This window comes from Coenobita brevimanus, chromosome 108, assembly GCF_032717465.1.
Source record: "Coenobita brevimanus isolate Jiangsu-jjx chromosome 108, ASM3271746v2, whole genome shotgun sequence".
In the NCBI taxonomy this organism is placed as follows: domain Eukaryota; kingdom Metazoa; phylum Arthropoda; class Malacostraca; order Decapoda; family Coenobitidae; genus Coenobita; species Coenobita brevimanus.
In genome coordinates, this window is record NC_137061.1 from 10,549,122 (window position 1) to 10,563,611 (window position 14,490).

General features: G+C 40.8%; 1 protein-coding gene across 1 annotated transcript; it reads right to left on the minus strand.

The window, feature by feature from the left end:
* Nucleotides 1-1,106: 1,106 nt before the first annotated feature.
* On the minus strand, nucleotides 1,107-14,164 carry LOC145416886 (uncharacterized). Its single transcript, XM_080285752.1, has 5 exons — nucleotides 14,138-14,164; nucleotides 7,833-7,933; nucleotides 4,959-5,017; nucleotides 1,786-1,895; nucleotides 1,107-1,280 (listed from the first exon to the last, which is right to left on the minus strand). The coding sequence occupies exons 1-5, from the start codon at nucleotides 14,147-14,149 to the stop codon at nucleotides 1,224-1,226; spliced, it is 339 nt and encodes a 112-aa protein (XP_080141878.1). The 5' UTR covers nucleotides 14,150-14,164; the 3' UTR covers nucleotides 1,107-1,223.
* Nucleotides 14,165-14,490: the final 326 nt, after the last annotated feature.

The window sequence follows — 14,490 nt, forward strand, 5'->3', positions numbered from 1 at the left end:
TATTATATTGCGGCTAACAAGACTTTTTACCTTTTTGTTATGTCACAGACTTTTTTCCATGTCAGAGAAACCCATCATATAAAAAATGTTTAAAATTGTCTTGATTTTAACATTTTGGTGTAAAATGAATATCTTTTTGTAATATCCAGCTAAGTCCGATGATTTAATTCAGTTGAGAGAAAGCAGGCTGGGTCATAGGGTGAAGTAATGCCCAGACGATGGACTATACCCACACATTCCCACACCAATGCACACACACCAGTAAAGCCTCACTGATTGTTGACACTACCACAGCTATAGTTTACGTATACATCTTGCTACTTCACCTACACCAACTAACAACAGGGGATTATAACCAAGAGAATAGGAGAATGGGGTTTCGGGGAAAAAATGGGGGGAGGGATCTATCTGGAGACTTATTACTTGAGAGAGAGAGAGAGAGAGAGAGAGAGAGAGAGAGAGAGAGAGAGAGAGAGAGACAGAGAGTCTTTGAAAATCAATCCTTTCAGCCCAAAGCATATTTTTTTTCAACCTGACTTAGGCCACACGATTTTCTTCAGTTTGTGAAAGACGTTTTGGGCTGAAAGGGTTAGAAGCAAATCTCAGTTGACCCCTTCATCCACCTGACGCATTTCTTACCGTATTCTTGCTACACCAGACGATTTTGGTCAACATAGGAGAGACTTTTTGAAATGGCGATGTTAGATATATAGGCAGCCTCCGTTGGCCTACCTCGCTACTAAACGTCTCTCTTAATTTGAAAGAAAAAAAAAATGTGGTAGTAGCAGGAATGTAGTAGAAATTATGTCATGGAAATCAACTCCTCCACCCGGTGACGTATTTAATTTTATTCTTTCTATCTCATACGAATTTATTCAATTTAACAGAGACCTTTTCAAACTGCGTGTGTCTGATACAGCCTTCATTACCACCTTCACAACCTGGCTGCGTTCCTTAGCCAATTGAAATCGTCTGAAAAAAGTAAGAACAGACTTAGAATGCCGTCGTCGGATGGAAGGTAGAAAGGGATAAGAATCACAGTAAAATGGAACACAAAGTCTATTTCTTCTTAGCCGTCACACTCCCAGCTCCGCCAGCCTGACCCCCCTGCTTGGGCTGGTAATACAGTTCCCCCGAGGCGTCCACGTACTACTGTCCATCAAGCAGCTTGGGACTCCCCTTGGCGTTCAGGTGGCGCAGCAGGTAGTCGTCCGACGGGTCCACTAGGCAATATTTAGCGCGTCAGAGAGCGCCCTCACGCGGACGCTGTGTGGAGCGCCCTGGGAGTGCATCATCATTACTGTTATTATCTACAGCAGCATCTTTATCACCACCATCAATATTATCGTAGTTATTATAATTACCGTTAGCATCCTCATAATTCATTATTGTTATTATAAATATTATTCTTATTCTTATTTTTGTTATTATTGCTACTATTACTACTATTAATATAAAAATAATGATTGCCCTTACGTTAAACATCATCATCATCATTGTTTCTACTAAATAAGTGGGATGTAAGGAGAGGAAAGCATAAGAGTAGGACAACAAACAAAATAGTCCACAAATCCATCACTCGCTGTTATAACCGTGGAAGATAACAGTATAGATAAAAGATAAAGAGTGACAGCACTGTAGGATATGACTACCTGATCCCAGTTAGGAAGACGATAAAAATAATGATAGGAATTAAAGAGAGAGAGAGAGAGAGAGAGAGAGAGAGAGAGAGAGAGAGAGAGAGAGAGAGAGAGAGAGAGAGAGAGAGAGAGAGAGAGACTTTACCTTAGTTCCTTGGTTGTAGAGATAGAACTTCACTTCCTCAGAGCTGGTGAAGGGGAAGTACCTGGTACCTGCTACAGCTCCTGCCCTGGTCGTTCCCCTCGCTCCTCCATCTACATCAGTACCATCATCATTAGCGTCATCATCAGTAGCATCAACGACTTTATTATTATTATTATTATTATTATTGTTGTTGTTATCACTACGGTCCCCACCGCCGTCATTCCTGTCGTTATTATTGTCATTAGCATCATCAACAAAACCACACCGTCATGGCCATTATAATTGTTTTCATTGTCTTCATTAGGATCATTAACAGAACCACACCGTCATCGCCATTATCATTGTTTTCATTGTCTTCATTAGGATCAATAAAACCAGTCATCGTCATTATTGTTTTCACTGTCTTCATTAGGATCATCAACAAAACCACACCGTTATTGTCGTCATCATCATTGTTTTCACTGTCTTCATTACCCCCCTCCCATACACAGTCTAAACGTCTATCTATCTATTGCCAGACGCCTTAATCCCGTAAGGGGTGGCTACAAACAACTCCCCTCCATGTCCCCCCTCCATTTCATTGCCCTGCTCCCAGCTCACACACCCCTCTCTCATATACCTCTCCACTCCATCCCCTCATCTCATCCTTGGCCTCCTTCTCCCTCCACCTCACTCACATACACTCTCCTCGTCAGTCTCTCGCTCTCCATCCTCTCTAAATGTCCAAACCACCTCAGGGTGTTTCTCTTAACGTTTCCTATCACATCCACATCCACACCACAACACTCCTTCACTTCCGCATTTGTCAGTCTACCTCTCCATGTGACTTCACATGCTACTCTCACATAACTCATTTCCACTGCTCTCACTCTTGACTTCTGTCCCTTAAACAAGGTCCAAGCTTCACTTCCATACGTTAGAGTTGGTATCACAATACTGTCATGTAGTAGCTTTTTCACTTCCATGTATACCATCCCTGTTTCATATTACTGCTTTCAAGGAACCAGCAACCTTTCTTCACTGTTGCACCCTTTCAAGCACTTCACCCTCTAAACTTCCATCCTTATTCATCACACTACCCAAGTACTTAAACGCACTCACATTTTCCATTTCCTCATCATCCAACCTTATTGTACATTCACTGACTTCCTTTCTCTCGCAGACCATAACTTTACTCTTTCCTACATTCGCCCTTAGATTTCGTTTCCTACACACTCTCCCAAACTCATTCACGAAGCCTTGCAGCTCCCCGTCGTCTTCACTTAACAACACAGTATCATCTGCAAACAACAGTACAGGTAATTTCCAAACACTCCCCTCTCTTACTAGGGTCGCTCCAACATCCACTGCCCTACCTTACATCTCTTTCATAATCCCATCCACATACAGACTGAACAACCATGGAGACATGGCACATCCTTGTTTCAATCCGACCTTCAAATAGAAAAATTCACTCAGTTCACTCTCGACACGCACTGCAGCCTTAGCACCCTCATACATACTCTTCACGGCCTTTAACAACTTCTCATCTACCCCATATATTCTTAATACTTTCCACAGTCCTTGTCTATCCACCTTGCCATATGCTTTCTCCAAATCCATGAAGGCCGCATACAACTTCTTTTCCTTCTCTAGAAACTTTTTCCACTAAAGACCTAAGAATGAATATCTGATCTACACAACATTTTCCCTTTCTAAAATCTCCTTGTTCTTCTCCAACTAATTCCTCTGTTATTTCCCTAACTCTGTCAATAAGTATCCTACCATATACTTTTCCTAGAACACTAAGAAGACAAATGCTCCCATGATTACGACACACTTTTTTTTTCCGCTTTTCCTTTGTACAGGGGAATAATTATACCTGACTTCCAATCCTCCGGGACTCTATCTCCCTCCCAGGCCAGTCTGCACATCTTCCACATTCATTCTACTACTATGTCTCTCCCATGCTTCAGCGTTTCACCACACACTCCATCAATTCCTGTGGCTTTCCCCATTTTAACTTTCTTCATTGGTTCCACAACTTCCATCTTACTGATTTCGTCCTCTCTTCTCACATCCTTTCTTATCCCAGCCAGTTATACTTGCATTACTTTCATTCTCTATGTTCAACAAAAAGTACTTGTCATAAATCGCCTTTTTTCACATTCTCGTAACCACCTGCCGATTTTTCTCAGCTAAGGGGAGATTTTTTTCACACTGGAGGGCTAACATTAATCCCTTCACTGCAAGAGGTCAACCAGCACCCTGAATAAAATCGTCTGAAGGCAGCAAGGATGTCGACAAAGCACGTCACATGATTCAAGAGGAAAATAGCTTCGTTATGGCAGATCTTAAGTTGAACTAAAATCGTCTGGAGGTGGCGAGAAGAGAATAAAAAAGACGTCATCGTAATGAAGGGGCAAACGGCAATTTAGTTTTGCTGATATTATTTGGCTGTCTATATTCTTTTCTATAGTACAGTCACACTAACATGGCCCAGTTTTTCGTCCTCTAACAGCTTGTTTCACGTAGCTCAGGGGCAGAATGAGACAATACTACGACTTCACATCCTTGGCTAGGCACTGCTTCGTGACTAGCATTCTAGTTTTAATTTATTGTCACCGCTCAGTCCTTTACATGGAGTGATGGCAATTTTGGCTGAGTTAGAATGAAACAAGTATACTAGAAGAATACACCGTGAAGACATTGTGCCAGGGTATGTATTGGAGGGTAGTGGTGTGTCGTGGGAAGAGGACGTTACTGAGTAGGGACAGACACAGTTTCTCTTTAGTCGAGGCCACGGGCCACAGGATGCAATGTCAGATAATACATGGTTAATAAGAAAATAATAATAATAATAATAATAATAATAATAATAATAATAATAAACACAAACTACTTCAGCAGACATGGTAGACATATGGATTGACTTACAGACATATCTATAGACAGAAAACAGTTAGACAGATAAACTAATAAACAGGTAGGTATATAACATGTAAACAGATATGCAGATAGACACGGATGATGCACAGATGGATATAGATTGACTGCTACTAGAGACAGAGAGAGATAGGTAGACAGGCAGATAGATCGGTAGATAGACATAAAGACAGCGGTAAAAAGATAGATAGATGAAAAGATTTAGATAGATAGGTTGATATATAGATTCTGATATACAGTATACTTACAGGGCCTGACATACTCGAGTGACCAGTCCGTTTCCAAGACACCTCGTTCGTAGGATTGGCTGCAAAATTGGTGAACGTTAGTAACACACACACACACACACACACACACACACACACACACACACACACACACACACTCTTCAGAACATTAAAAAAAAAAAAAGTGTTTCAGAGATACCTATTGCATTATGACGTTGAAGCAGTGAATGGAAGACGGATAGAAGAACAAGATAAATACACAGTAGAGGTGAACGCCTACCATATGTCGGCTGTGTGTCTGAGGGTGGTAATGCAGGTGCCACAGGAGACTTCGTAGCGCCATTGCTTTAGCGATTTATTAAACATATTCAGTGGCGGATTTACCACTAAGATGACTGGGTTGCAGCCTAAGGCCCCGATCTTGAAGGGGTCCCCATTAATAAATAAATAATTAAAATAAATAAATGGGTAAATGATGAAAATGACAGCTGACATCATACACGATCTATTGGTGGTCATTACAATATGCTGCCAGATCCATCAAGCACTATCTATTATGGTTAAGAGATTCAGTGGACAAAATTTCGATGAAAAATCGGTCATATCTCAATTGTTGGCTTTGCTGGTAATAACAGCTTCAGTACCTGTACCAAGATCTTCACAAAAGCCACACTTCCGTGGGGTTTGCAGACAGGTTTCGACGGGTTTTGACCACTCCCGTGGCTGTTCTAGCGAGGCAGAATACAAATTAAATAGGTTGGGATTGGTCCAAAGCGTCCTGTCGCAGAAGGTGGACAGGGTTTACCCAGTCCTACGCACAAGGATGGCAGTGGTGGCGGGCAACAAGGACCGGCAGGAGCGTCCCGTGCTCGGGTAAACAATTGATCAGGTAAAGATGGTGGAGAGAAGTAAAAGATTTTTTTTTTTTTTTTAAGTATTGAATTTTGCACAAATGACAGTCAACACTGACATGGGATAGTGATATAAATGTAGGTGAAGCTTGAAATGAATGCTTGTTTAAACCTCAATTGAAAAAGTTAACTAGTTTTGGCTGATTTAGTGAGATAATAATGACCGGCGAGTAATGTTCAGTTTGTGAATCTGTGTTTTTATAAGATAATGACGGCAGTTACAACTATTTCCCAAAAATAGTTCCTTAAGGATGAGTATGGCAACTTTTGCCTCCTGCTATTACGGTTCTGTTTTCACTGAAAAGGTAAGTTGCACGTTTATTTCACTTCATGGTGTAATAAGAACCATTACCATGATTCTGACGGCGACACACTGGCGAGTTGCCACATATTTTTTTATATGACGTATAAACAGCTACTGTGTATGCTAAGAACGGCGATATTTATAGTTAAATTGATTAATCATCATCACATTCTTCCTATTTACATAACAGATGATTCCTTCACGGCTCCGGCCACTCGATCCTTCAGTCAATATTAGCAGCATTATCCCATCACCTCCCAGGGTTCCTGAGTGAGGGATCGTGCTGGAAGGGTACCAAGCCTACTGCCCTCCGCGTTTTGGCTCATGGTAGTGAATCTCATAGATCCCTACCCAGGGGTTCCCTTCTTTATAACCCTTCTCCGCCCCGGAGGGGCTCGGGGACGGATATTGTTTTCACTCGGTTTGGCTGTTTGTTTGTCTGTCTGTTAACAACTTTCTTCGAAAAGTGCTCGTGCTATTTTGACTAAAATTACAGCAATGGTGGGCCATGAACTGATCACCTGATTAAATTTTCGGCCAAATTGGGGCAATGCCCAGGCTGTAGGGACAAAAAAAGCAAAAAAAAAAAAAAAAAAAAAAAAATATCGTTTCGTCGCCATGACTCCTTTCAGTTTCGTTATATCGACATGAAACCAAAACCTAAAGTTGCATCTTTCAAATCTGCATCTTATAATATGCCCTATTACATCAGGGGGTGCCTTTCACTACATATAACTTTCCATTCATCACCTTTAGGGGGTTAGCCTCTCACCATACTAAAAATTGTCAAAAAACAGTGACAGGAAGCACGACATGGCTTTGGCATGTCAGTATATGTTGCACAATGGACTCTAATCCGTAATGCGATATTTGAGGTGCTTGACCCCCCCCCCGTGATTCTTGGGGGGTCAACTCCCCCCAATAAAGTAAAAATAATTAGATACAGGGGATACTGAGTGTATGGATATCAACGAAATCCGCAAACACATTGTAGTATTGGGTTTGCAGTTGTCCACGTTTCTGTGAATGCACACGAAAAAATTGCACAACTACTTTATTTGAATGCATCTGATATCGACATAGTTTACCTTAGGATCGTGCGGGAATATCAAAAGGTTTAATATCCCAAATAAATCGCTAAGAAAGAAATGCTACAAAACAAAAACTGTCACATAGAATACTGTCCTCAGTTTCAAAGAAAGTGAAATTTAAGGCTGTGGTTGGTTCAGGGCCGTACTGTAAGTGGCTCTTGAAGTTCGTAATACATCTTCCGTATTGATTTATTTTGCACATTACACCCCATTATTCTCTTGTAATTTATTAATGGAAATTATTTCGCCATGAAAGTGACAAAAATAACAGAGTAGAGAATGTTAAGGCCTCAGATGCAAAATTTTACAGCTGGGGAATATGAATTACGAAGCCTCCAATGCCGCCAAAACACGACCCTTACCTCACACTATAAACGCAATGCAGTTGGACATCATGGCTTTATTTTAGTCATGTGAAACTGCGCTGACTTCCCACCAAACCGTACTTTAATATTCACTCTAATTTGACTGAAATTTTTGGTAGGTGTACAAGTTAAGACAAACGTTTATCCATTCACATCTATACAATACTTAGGCTTCAGGAAGTTGTATGAATGAAGCGCTGGGAGTCTGTGCCTGCCGTACTTACTCCTGTTTAAGGACGTACTGGCCATCACCAGCTGGCACTCTGCGAAAGAAGTCATCCAGTGGCTTGCCTGTGCACCCAGACAGCACAGCAGCAACAACAATCTGTGAGGATTTAACACTGCATTATTCCACATACGATACATAAATGAATGAATAAATGAATAAATAATGAATATATAACAAGGTGTATGACCGGTTCATACATCACCCAGCGTGCAAGATTTAGTCAAGTCAGTGATTGCAACCCTGTATGGTTTTATTCGTTTCATAGAATGCAGTGATATATATATATATATATATATATATATATATATATATATATATATATATATATATATATATATATATATATATATATATATATATATAAATGATCTGCCCGGAACACGTCGCCCCCAGCTCACTCCTCTGTCCAACCCTGCCTGGGGCTCACTGAGCTTGCCAGGGGGTGAAAGAAACTTTCAGAACCCCCCCCCGGAAAAATAAATAAATAAATAAATAAACTCCACTCCAGTCTTTCAAACGCAGTGTGTCCAGGCATCTCAAAATGATCGGATCTTGAATTTGGCTCTATATCGTATTTTGTTTTTCTCTTGGAGGGAACTGTTACTGCGGGCTCATGGCCTTTGGTTCCTTCTTTCTCGCATTAAAAAAAAAAAAAAAAACTGAAGGGCACAGGTAAAGCAATGGCAATGAAGGGCACAGGTAAAACAACAACAACCCACAACTTGGAGGCCAGCCCCTGCCAGCTGATCAGATACTTCCGTCCCCAGCCGGTATGAAGGTGAGCCGTGAGGGTGCTCTCATTGTAGCCTGGGACCAAATCCATTGTGTGACCACAGGTAAGAAATGTACGGAGGCACACACGTTGAAAAGTATCGCTTCTAGTGATCATTGCCAGAGGGAGGCGAAATAGTAATAATAATGATATTAACAATTACATCAAGAAAGGGCACTCACAGAGTGCAGCACCTTCACCCACCAGGGCCAAATATTATACTTTGCCCTGTAACTCTGACCTTCAACAGACTATACTCAAAATCAAATAGCATTAATATAATCTTGTTTACCGTTCGTGCAATTTATATCGGTATTATAATGACATATGTAACAAAGAAGAGAATAGTAGGGTGTAATAAACAAATAAATCACCAAGGAAGAGCTGCTCAACAGCCTCCTGACTGGCGAGAACACAGCCCATCAAGATTAACATTTTTTTTTTCTACCCAACCCGCTCGGGTTTCATTAAAAAAAAAAGAAAAGGCTTTTTATATTAAAATCTGGATATAACCCAGGATTTTTACAAACCTTGAGATCTTGCACAATAAATATTTTCGTTTCTTTTAAATGATATTTTGTACAAAATACAGTTTATGGCAGAGTACCCAACAATATTGTAATTACTTTCAATAGTGAACTACAGATTGAAAAACGTAGTACAGAAATGATGAAACCAAGGCTGCTGACATTAATTTACAGTTGTTGAATTTATATAGTATTTGACTGTGCCATAACAAAATAATGGACTAACTGTGTACTGTGCTGCTAAAACCAACTGTTAAGCTTCAAAGATGAATATATGAGTACATTATCATAAGTATAGTAGTTATGAATATCGATTTACTGTTTATTGCAAGACACAAACTATGATATATTAATTTACAGATTCTAAAATAATATTTCAGTGTGCATTGTGTTTTAAGCATAATGAAATAATGCACTAGCAAAATGTATAGTGCCATAAAAAGTTAAAAAGCACTGTACATCGATAACATATGAAGATACACACACACACACACACACACACACACACACACACACACACAGCATATTTGTAATTTTTACAATTTCCTGGCAAGAAAATGTTGAAAAAATTAACTTTATTCTCAACAAATTGTCTTGATTATATAAAATAGTCAGTTTTAATGGGTACAATTTTTTATATTAAGTTACAGTGTTTTATTAATTTTAAATTAAATCCGTAAATAAGAGATGTATTATTTGTGTATGCTGGCCCGCTATTTTTAATTTTAGTTAATTAAGTTGAGAAATCTGTATGTGTAGTATGCATGGGTGAGCTTGTGCTGAATGACCGGCTTGAGAGTGTGAACTTTGGCAACGAGACACTGGAGATGGTGGACAAGTTTTGCTACCTGGGAGATACCATCTTTGCCGGTGGTGGAGCCAAGGCCGCCACTATCGCCAGAATGATGTGGCTGGGGAAAGTCCTGAGAACTGCTGCCAGTTCTAACAATTAGATGACTCCCACTCCCCTTGAAGGGAAAGGTGTACGCTTCATGTGTTAGAAGCGCAATGACATATGCCTCAGAAACGTTGTCTGTGAAAGCAGATGATATCAACAGAATGGAATGTAATGAGATGAGAATTGAGAGATGGATGTGTGCGGCCAAATTGCAAGATAGGATATCTAATAAAGAACTGGGGAGACAGTTTGGTATCAAGAGTATCAACGATGAGATGCGCAAAAGCAAGCTTGGTTAGTTTGGGTATGTGGAAAGGATGGATGAACTATGCTGGGTGAAAAGATGAAAGTCGGTGAACGTGCAGGGAGCTGCACCAAGGGCTAGACCTAGAAAGACGTGGGATCAGACTATACGATCTGATCTTGAATTTAAAAACCTGACAAGTGAGGCAGCTCTGAATAGGGCTGCCTGGAGCACTGCCATTAGAACATGAGACTGGAACCGCACTTTGTGTGGAGCACTCGGTCTTAATTTTTGTGTATGTATGTATATGCATATAATTAATTAATTGTTTATTTACTATTATTTTCTTAATTACCCGACCTGGTTTTTCAAACTAAAATCACGGGCCGGGCGGGTAAGTGGGAAGGTACCCGAGGAGCTCCCCATGCCAACCCTGCGACCCATACATGGTGGTAAAATACTGTAAAGCTACCTTATATAACCCCTTCAATCCAGTGACGTATTTTCCCATCTTACACTTGCTATCATAAGGCAATTTTAACTTAGGAAAAAATCTCATAGTGAACAGGTTAAGGAAGGCTTTATTTATTTAGGAGAAGTTTCTCCTAAGCTGAATAAAATCGTCTGATGAGAGTAAGAACAAATAAATAAAACACGTCACCGGACTGAAAGGATTGACTCGATACATTTACAGATCAACAAATATTTTACTGGACGTTCGCACCTGACATGAATGTATCGTCATCTCAGACCGCACCGGAAGTACAAGAACCGCGGGAGAAGCACCAGTGGATCAGGTACGGCCGGTCAAAGTCAAGGCCGTACTGTGGGTGGCTTTGGAGATTTCGTAACACCTCCTACTGAGCTACTTATTCCGTGCAATATATCCTTCATTATCATCGTGTGTTATTGAAGCAACGTGTATCGATATTAAGCAAAAAGCAGCATACAAGAGAACATTAAGATAGGCAAAGTAAATCGCTACGGTGGATGTGCTACGAATCGACCAGCGCCACTTAGAATAAGGCCTCCAACGAGATCTCGCCAGCCATCATCATCATCATCATCATCATCATCATCAGCCCAGCGCTATTCCTCACTGACACAAAGGGTGGGAGGGATCCAGGGACAGGAACATAAAGGCACTAAGTAGAAGAACTATTTAGTATCTAGTGAAATGGACCACACATCCGATCACTCATGATTAACACCTTCGAATAATGCTCAGCTGCATTTCACAGCCCTTATGATCCACAGTAGACAATGCTAGTAGTAACAGCAGTAGTAATCCCAGACTCATCTGGAGGTGAACCCAGTGGCCTACAGGCTGATGCTGCCCCCTCCCTCCTATATTTCTCCATCAGGGGGATACGGAAGGAGTTAAGAGACGTTTGTTTAGCCGGACAGTGGAGCCGCCAGTTACAAGTGCCACCACCTGGAGTCCCTCTTCAGCATTCTAGAAAATGTACGGTGATGGAATATAGCATCACTTTTTTTTTTTTTTTTTTTTTTTGCGAATAGTTATGAACACTTTACATAATAATCTGAAAAGTTTGCTGCACTTCGAAGTGGATTTCCAAAGTCATCCTCCTCTGTCTCCTTTTGTGGTGAAAGTGAATCAGTATTTATGTCCCACACTGTCGTCACCATGTCTGTGTCCGTGACTCGTGAGGCAGTGGCGGCCAGCAATTTTAGTCTGATGGGGTGGCATGGAGCGCGTCGGTGTAATGTGGATATCTATGTCTGCGGGGTGAAGCTAGGTCTCCGGAGGCTTAAATGATGAGTGAGTGAGCGTGTGGCCCATTTAACTGGCCAGAGTATTGGTTACACTCTTCTATCAGGCTTTTCTTGCTCTCTGGACCCTGCCTCACCCCATTCTTAGGTAAGAAAGGAGAGCTGGATGATGATGATGATGATGATGATGATGACGATGATGATAGTATGAAGGTGAAATGAGTATAGTATCAAATAAATCGGAATCTCGCTTCGCCAGTTCAGGATATCAGTCTTGATGCCTTCAGTCGAGTGTCGTATCCTTGATCTTATTCCTGCTGACACCAGACGATTTTATTCAGTTTAAGAGATTTTTCGAGTAGGAGGAGTTGGCTGTACCGTGCATTAACCTCTCTTTTTATAGAGTTTCTCGTACACTGAATAAAATAGTCTGAGAGTAAAGGTTCGGGCAGACGCCGTCAAGCTCATAGCCGTGATGCTCATCTCTTGCTCTTGGAGCCCGTGGCTGATTGTTCACCCATTATCCTGGGATACAAGGCCACTGCATTATTTAGATTTTAATGCGGTACTGGGCTGAAAGATGTAAATACTACAATGAAGAAATAATGCCTATCAACTGCACAAGCGTCAATAAGGAGGTCAGTTGTTACGCAAGCAGCCTTCCCCTAGAATAGGACATGCAACAATCAAATTTACTTTCAGGCCCCCAAGTGCATTGCTGGGTGAACAGGTTTCTGGTTGTGGGCTGGACCTTAACACCACCGGTTCCCCAGAACACAATTATATACGGTATTATTTACTCCTTTTTGGCCTGTGATATGCTGCCGAGGGGGACGCCTTCACGTGATGGCAACGATATAGTCGGTCGGTGGAGCTGCCTGCTTATGCAAACGTCCGTCAACTCTTTTCCTATCCCCCCTTTATTGGGGGAAAGCAGCCTAGGTATACAAGTAGACAGATAGATTTATAAACAATATCATTCAGCTGCTTAGAAATGACTAGCCGAGCTTCAGGGATCATATATTACCTTCTTTTCACACCCTCTTCTTGTTTTTCCTGTAAGAAAACGATGATTAAGATTTTTTTTTTTTTTTACAACATTGGGTAAACTCGGTACTCTCGGTGTATCGTCTTTCGTACAAAAAAACGAGAAGAGATGTCATCATAGATCTGCTAATGCAACATCTATGTCAAATCAACTCAATATTTCAAGCTGAGCAAATCTGAATTTCATAAGAAAGTCACTAAAATGCCTTTTTATAGCTGAAAATGAAAATCGCCTAACAAACTGCTGAGTCAGCTGACGCAACAGGTGACATGTTAATTCAGCTCAAAATTTCAAGCTAAACATCTTTGTATTTCGTGTTAAAATCGCTGAGCTCTCCCAGAGTAGGTATTCGAGCTTTCCTTGGAGAGAAAAAAATTCTCCACGTGTACCACTTATGGACCTGTCAGCTTCGCCGCAGGTAAAAATCATGACTAAGATTTGGCTCTGAAGGAAGAACGGCATGGGATGATTGTGCATTTTCCTTTTCGTTTTTTCTTTTTAATGAAGATGAACCAGGAAAGGAAATACAAATTATAAAAGACATAATCCATACACCAGATTACAGGCTTCCTCCATTGATGAAAAACAGTACTTAACGATAATTAATTGTCCCTGAGAATATTTGTGAATTTCATCGTCTTTATAACTACACTTTAATCAGTCCTGCAAATAAAAGCAGTTCATGGTCACACATCTTCTCTGACTTACTCTCCACTGACTTATAAGAAAAGCTGTACTACCCGGGATGATCAGACTGTTGAACGAAGTTTGTTTCCCTCTTATCCATGTCCACTGTACTGCACATAACAGCTCGGGACCTGGACGAAAACTAGACTATTGCAGTTCTTGATCTTGAAAATTGACTCGGCAAAAAGTTTGTCTTAATGACATGCAAAGCTTAATGACAGAGAAGACTTTTGCCTCGGAATCAGTATTTCTCTCTTGATTATCCAGTGTCGTAAATTGTTCAAATAAAAGAACAATTCCTAGATATGGAAATGTTTTAGAAGACACCACAGTTTCGTCAAGACTTTGAATAAACAACTATTCTAACTCTCTCCCCTCTCTCGTACTCACCAGGATCTTCATGGTGTATGAGTGTGGGCACCGCTTCCTCTACCAGCCCACTTTTTTTTTTTTTTTTTTCCCCCCGGCCTATCAACCATTGGGCTACCAGCCCACCGCACGTCTCGCTCCTTTTATAGCCACACCGGGAGACCAGAATGCTTTCTATACGCACCCGCCTGCGCATCATTGAAGATGTTACACGGGGGTTTTTATGAGTGATTTGAGTCTCCTTCCACGCGTTACTCAGGGCAATTCTTATTTTGTCTAACAATGCTACTGTTATTTGTTAGGTATGAGCGAGGATATGATGATGAATAATGTGTAGTGATAAGGAAATACTTATAGTTGGTTAAATATGGCCT